Source organism: Austrofundulus limnaeus, unplaced genomic scaffold, assembly GCF_001266775.1.
Source record: "Austrofundulus limnaeus strain Quisiro unplaced genomic scaffold, Austrofundulus_limnaeus-1.0 Scaffold1339, whole genome shotgun sequence".
NCBI lineage: Eukaryota > Metazoa > Chordata > Actinopteri > Cyprinodontiformes > Rivulidae > Austrofundulus > Austrofundulus limnaeus.
Window position 1 is genome coordinate 52,076 of NW_013953741.1, and position 6,527 is coordinate 58,602.

The 6,527-nt window shown below is 44.2% G+C and overlaps 1 protein-coding gene across 2 annotated transcripts in view; it reads right to left on the reverse strand.

Moving 5' to 3' along the window:
• LOC106535018 (fer-1 like family member 4) overlaps positions 1-6,527 on the reverse strand; it is a gene marked incomplete at its 5' end in the record, with an annotated part of 15,349 nt that extends 8,822 nt beyond the window's left edge. For both annotated transcript variants that reach the window (XM_014031870.1, XM_014031869.1), the window contains 15 exon segments: positions 523-642; positions 738-850; positions 1,008-1,179; positions 1,272-1,433; positions 3,120-3,230; positions 3,402-3,575; positions 3,710-3,844; positions 3,941-4,065; positions 4,145-4,346; positions 5,412-5,564; positions 5,634-5,750; positions 5,830-5,917; positions 6,001-6,101; positions 6,204-6,336; positions 6,428-6,527. In XM_014031870.1, coding sequence (XP_013887324.1) covers positions 523-642; positions 738-850; positions 1,008-1,179; positions 1,272-1,433; positions 3,120-3,230; positions 3,402-3,575; positions 3,710-3,844; positions 3,941-4,065; positions 4,145-4,346; positions 5,412-5,564; positions 5,634-5,750; positions 5,830-5,917; positions 6,001-6,101; positions 6,204-6,336; positions 6,428-6,527 — 2,006 coding nt within the window.

The following is a 6,527-nucleotide window of genomic DNA, read 5'->3' on the forward strand; positions in this document are numbered from 1 at the left end:
ATTTTGTTTCTGTATGTATATTTTTGACCCAGCAGATTTGGTGACATTTTCAGCAATAATAAATTTATGAAAGAACCAAATTTTATGACTGTTTTTTGTGACAAACATGTATGTGTTCCGATCACTCTATCACAGAAAAATAAGAGTTGTAGAACTTATTGAAAACTCAAGACAGCCATAACATTATGTTTTTTTACAAGTGTATGTAAACTTTTGACCACAACTGTATGTAATGTAATGTGTTTTGTTTTGTTTTTTAAAAAAGAGAAATGAATAAATAAAATCAAAAAAGGAAAAATTAACCTGACACAACCTGGATTTGAACCTGCAGTCTCAGGATTATGAGAATACAGACCTCTGATCTACGTGTTTAAAGTGTTCATTTAATTACATTTATAAAATAATTCATTTTTATTAGATAAAACTAAAGAGACAGGTCAAGACTTTTATAAAATGCTGTATTCATGTTTTTGTTTATTGCTTTTACTAAATCACATCAGACGGGTAAAATCTGGATCCCACCTGCTTTTCCTGCTCCTCCAGTGAGGCGTAGTACTTGGACCACCAGTCCAGCTCCTCCTTCTCAGGCTCCTCTTCCTCCAGCTCCTCCCCTCGAAGCTTATTCAGCTTCTTCAGTGGTGCCTTCAGGTGTTTGTTCATATCAACCAACAAGGATTCAGCGTGCACAGTCAGCATATATTTGTTGTTTGTTTGCAGGAGAAGAGTAATGTACTCACATTCACCATCTTTAAGGGGTTGATGGGAATCTTGGACTGCGTGACTGACAGGCCGCTGAGCCCGATACTCTGCACGGACGTCAGAGGGTTGATCTTCATTGAATTCTGCCTTACTGGACATAAAGTAAAAACCGTGTCTGTGATGAGCTTTGGGATCAGAAACACGTTGACGTCAGATCAGCGTTAATGATCAGAAGACAAAGATGAAAACAAAATAAAACAAGTCTACTCCCCACCTTTAATGACAGACTCAGATACTGAAGCTCTTACCCTTTGGTTTTGGCTCTTCTTCCTCCTCTGCCTCCCCCTCAAGCTCATGCGGTGCGTAGTCCATGAGGTTCTGGACCACATGGGACCCAACCAAAGCCAGCTGACCAAACGCCCGGTGCTCCACCACAAACACCGTCAGAGGAGGGTGGAGGTAGGACTGCTCCGGCAGCTCCTGGTTGGACCAAACGCAGAGCAGCCAAAGGTAAACACGTGGGTATTTGTTTTGTTCCACATCCAGTGCTGCCGGAGCCTCGTTTAACTGACCACGTCAATGTAGCGGACCACTTCTTTAAAGTTTGGGTTGGCCTTGTAGCTCTGGATCTCCTCGGACTCCAGCTGATTCCCCGCACACTCCACCCTCACCAGGGGACGCTCCACCTCGAACAGGTGCACCCGCCTCAGATCCCGCAGACCCCAGAACAGAACCTGAAGACACAAACAGAATGCTGACTCATCCTAAACGTGTCTATGTGTGCGTGTGGGGGCGGGTTTTTCCTTCAACGTGGAGAAAATTGTCCTAAAAAAAAAAGACTCGAGGAGACCGAAGTGCATCATGGGGACCACTACCCGGTCCCCATGGGTCCAAATGCAAATTACGGTATGGGGTTAGGTTTAGAACGTAGGTAGAGGTTAACGTCTAAAAATCACTGCTTTAAATGTTGACCAACACCTCAAGAGCTTGTCTGAGCTTGATGAGACATTTTCAAAATATAGCATTGACTCAGTTTTATGTCTTTTAGTATTGCTTCTCAAAGCCATTGATTCTTTGCCATTTATTTGTAAATAATAAATCAGATAACAGCAGTGATTCTCAACCCTGGTCCTCAAGGACTCCTTTCCTACATGTTTAGATGTTTCACTGCTTTGACACACCTGGTTTGAATGAATGAGTGATTAACAATCTTCTGAAGACCTGCTGAATAGCAGGGAAACAAGGAAAACATGCTGGATAGGGGTCCTTGAGGACCAGGGTTGGGAACCACTGCTATAAAGTCTAAAAATAAATGAATGGAAGTCAATGGAAGGTCCCCACGGGGTACAAGAACAAACGTGTGTGTGTGTGTGTGTGCGCGCGCGTGCGTGCGTGCGTGTATGTGTTTCCTTGTTTTTCCTACATCGTGGGGCCCAGTTTTAAGGAAAACGCAGCCTCGTGGGGTCCAGGTGCTCCGTGTGGGGCCCAAAGCCTGGGCCCCACAACTTCAGAGACTGATTTTGGGTGTGAGGATTGGGTTTAGGACCAAGGTTTGAATTGAGTTTAGATTAGTTTTAGGGTCAGGTAGGTTGTGAGGTTAGCCTTAGGGTTTGTKGTCAGGGTTAGGATATAAAATTACTAAAAAATGAATGGATGTCAATAGACGGGCCCCACAAGGATATAAAAACAAGTGTGTGTGAGTGTGTGTGTCCTTATTTTTGCTACTTGGTGGGGATGATTTTTCAGGAAAATGTAGTCTCGTGGGAAATGAATGCTCCTTGTGGGGACCAAAGTCCGGTCCCCACGACTTCGGAGGCTGATTTTGGGTGGAGGGGTTTGGTTTAGGACCAAGGGACTGGTATTCCCTACACTGTGGGATAGTTTTTTGGCATACACACCTATACTTGTGGGGACCTGACTGGTACTTATGGGGACCTAAATCTGGTCCTCAGAAGGGGAAACCTTGTTGGTGGGTCGGGGGTTAAGTTTAGGACCAAGGTGTGAATTGAGTTTAGGTTAGTTTTAGGGTCAGGTTAGGTTAGGGTTGGTGGTCAGGGCTAGGCTGTAGAAATGTAATGGAAGTCAATGCCAGGTCCCCATAAAGATATCTGTACCAGATTGTGGAGTTAGGCTATAAAATTTCCAAAAAATGAATGGAAGTCAATGGAAAGTCCCCACAAGAATAGAGATACATAGTAGGTGTGTGTGTGTGTGAGCGCGCCCTTGTTTTTGCTACTTGGTGGAGGTGATTTTTCAGGAAAATGCAGCCTTGTGGGGACCAAATGTGCCTTAATTTTAGGGGTAAATGGTCAGAGCTGGGATTTAAAATTTCCAAAAAAAAAAATGTATGGAAGTCAATGGAAAGTCCCCACAAGGATAGAGAGACATAGTAGGTGGGTGTGTGTGTGGAAGGGATTTACCTCGATCCTAAAGGTCTTCAGAACCGGTCGGACTCCCTCTGGGATGATGTAAGATCTCTGCTCCTCATCGTAGGTCAAGTCCTGAGGGTCCACGCTGATGGGGAGACGGGGCTGCGAGGAGGAGGGAACATCTCTTACTTAAGCTTGGTGTCATTTTTAAATATTGCTTTTGAGAGATTTGTCACATTTATTTTATTATGTTAACTTCAAAGGACTGTCAGCAGGAGTTACAGATGCTATGCTTTCAAATTAAACCTGAAAACACAGTCTGATGGACGTCACCTCTCCAAATCTGGAGTAGTCGAGCTCGATGAGCTCAAAGGCAGCCAGCAGCTCCCCGGCAGGAACCCTTCCCCTGTTGATGTCATAAAATCGCAGGCGGGGTTTTTCATAGAACTGCTCCACGGTTTTAAACTCCGGCTCAGCGAAGGCTCGACCCAGAGGCTTCGGAGCGCCCTGCACAAACAGGAAATGTACGCACAAATGTGCTACTTATTTATGAGAAGTGTTCCCCACCAGTTTATACGTCTTAGATTTGAATATCGGCGATGAAACTTTAATTATTGGGCTTTTTTTAAATAATAAATGACCATGTTGTCGTGGTCGTAGACGTTGATGATGATGAGGGGCGGGTCTTGTTGAAGCTGCTCTTTTGTTCCTTCCAGCAGAACCCTGTCAAACAACAAGCACTCGTTCCAGGAGGGGGAGAGGGTGTCCGACAACACCTGCACACAAACACACAGTCAGGTTACCCATCAGACTTTAAATCTCCATCAGTACATTGAACCCTTGAAGAAGTGATGGAAACTAGGAGGACGTACCCTGGTGACCTGGCACTGTGTCGAGAAGACCACCTTCGCAAAAGGATCCGACAGGCCGTCATCGTCTGCAGCCATCAGGCCACGCCCCTGATACAGGTGACACCGTAACTGGAAGTACCTGCTGTCTGCAGAGGGAGACGTGGAGGCTTCACTCTACCTGAACAGAATCAATAAATGTCTCCTGGAAGAGACCAGGTGACTCACCCTCACAGAACAGTCTGACGGGAAACGTCCTCCTCTCCCCCACAGGAAGAAGACTCCTCTGTGCTTCCTCCTCCTCCTCCTCGTACACAGGTGTAAACTCCTCTGGCAGGCTGTTGATGGCCTCTTTGCTGTACTTGACGGGACCGAGCCACAGGTAGACCTCCAGCTTTGCAAAGATCTCAGTTGCTGAATATCCCGGAGACTAGAGGAGAGAAATTTGTAGGGTTTGAACTTCAGAGCAAGCGGGAGCCAGGATAAAAGATGCTGCTCCTCCACGAAAAGAGTTAACTGAAGAGGTTCAGACGTCTGATTAGGATTTGGTTTTTGAACCTGTTGCTTTCAAGACTTAAAGGGATCTCTGATTAGTTGTAACATTAGACTTTATATGATAAACATACAGTTTAAAAGACTGTAAAAATACTGTAGGATGTTCAGTTTTTGTCATTTTTAAACTAAAAGTTTAAAAATATATTACACGGATGGGGCCATTTTATTTACAAGCAAAGCATTCTGGGTAAATGATGACATGGATAGGTCCTCGGTGCGAGGCTGCTAGCGAGCTATATCCACCCTGAAGGTTAATCTTGGACAATATCTGATGATCGACTCTTTTAAATGAAACCAGAGAGCGTTGACAGAGAGGAGAAGGTAGAAATGACTCAGCCTGGAACTGAAAATATGGATGAGGACCTCAGTTTAGCTTGTTTGTCGCACTAGCACCGAGGGCTAGCACAAAGGCTAACATGTTAAGCTGAGGTTCTTCTTCCATGAAGCAGCTCTGTTGTCCTCCATCYATATTTTCAGTTCCAGGCTGAGTCATTTCTACCTTCTCCTCTCTGTCAACGCTCTCTGGTTTCATTTAAAAGAGTCGATCMTCAGATATTGTCCAAGATTAACCTTCAGGGTGGATATAGCTCGCTAGCAGCCTCGCACCGATGACCTAGTTGATGTCATCATTTACCCAGAATGCTTTGCGTGTAAATAAAATGGCTCCATCCGTGTTAAAATATATTTAAAAAATTACAAATCTAAACAGCCTACAGTATTTTTACAGTCTTTATTTTACAGTTAAAATAAGTGTTTATCAAATAAAGTTTAATGTTACAACTAATCGTGGATCMCTTTAAGATAAATGYAATAAATRGACAAATAAATTACTACAATAAATTAAAATACATGCATTTATTYACAACCGTAGTGGCAAAACGTACAACAGCTTTCAGCATCATTTGTGACACTGATATGACTTTGAATATAGATCGAAAACCTTCATGTAGAGCGTGGTGATGCGGCCACAGTCCCGCCCCTTTTGATCCTCCACCAATGAGAAGAGGATGGAGTGGGCAGGGATCCTGACGTACGCCAGTCGCTTGTTTCCACAGAGCAACCAGAGGAAGGCGTCGGGGATGGTGCTCTGAGGCTGCAGGGAAAACACGTCAAACTTCAGTCAAACTGCTTGTTTGTTGCAAATAACCCTAAGATATCTGACCTCAGCAGCCAGGAGGCGGAGCTTCTTTAGAATTTTCCTGCTGTTCGTCAAGCGCTGTTGGGCGTTTTTTCTCGTCATTCTCCTCCTGGCCCTGACCGCCTGTCTGGCGACCAGGACCTGTAAAGAGTCAGACAGTCGGTCAGACAGTCGGTCAGACAGCGAGAGAGGACGAGGCAGGCAGGTTTAGACAACTCACCAAGTTCTTCTTAATGAACCCCTTCCTACATTTATCCAGGCTGTTGGGCCGAGACTGAGATCTCTTCTCTGAAAAAGCACTGAACTGTCTGAAAGGGTAGAGAATAAAAAAATAAAAAAAAACTAAAGGCTGATGAATCAAATAAAATTATTCTTTTAAGAAGACACTCACTTGCAGCTTGCGAGCAGTTCCAGCAGCACCTCAACCAAACGCTCCTTTGCTTTACTCTTCGGCCTCCTTAAGAGTCGTTCCACCTCATCGAGACCAATTTCCTGAAAAATCAAAATCAAGGAGATGGGTTTTTTTTAGCATCAAATAACTCATACAGTTTCAGTCCTGAGACATAAATTAAAAATAAAAAAGATTCTTCTGACCAGCCTGTCGGCCATCTTGCTCAGCCAGTTAGCCTGAAATAAACGAAAGCAGTGATCTTCAAACTGGCTCCAAACAAACAGACAAGGTTTTGGTTTCACTGAGGGAGGCTGGAGCTGAAGACACTGGAATGACCTGAAAAAATAAATAAATAAAAAAGACACGTAGAYGYTAATATAATAAATAAAAGGACATAYCATTGAACAATTGATCATTGATCATATACTTGTCGTATTCAGTGGGCTGAGGTCTCATGGCAGCAGACACGGATCTGTTCTCAGATTCAGGATTCTGCRCCGCCTCTCGGTCCAGCTCATCCTCCGACT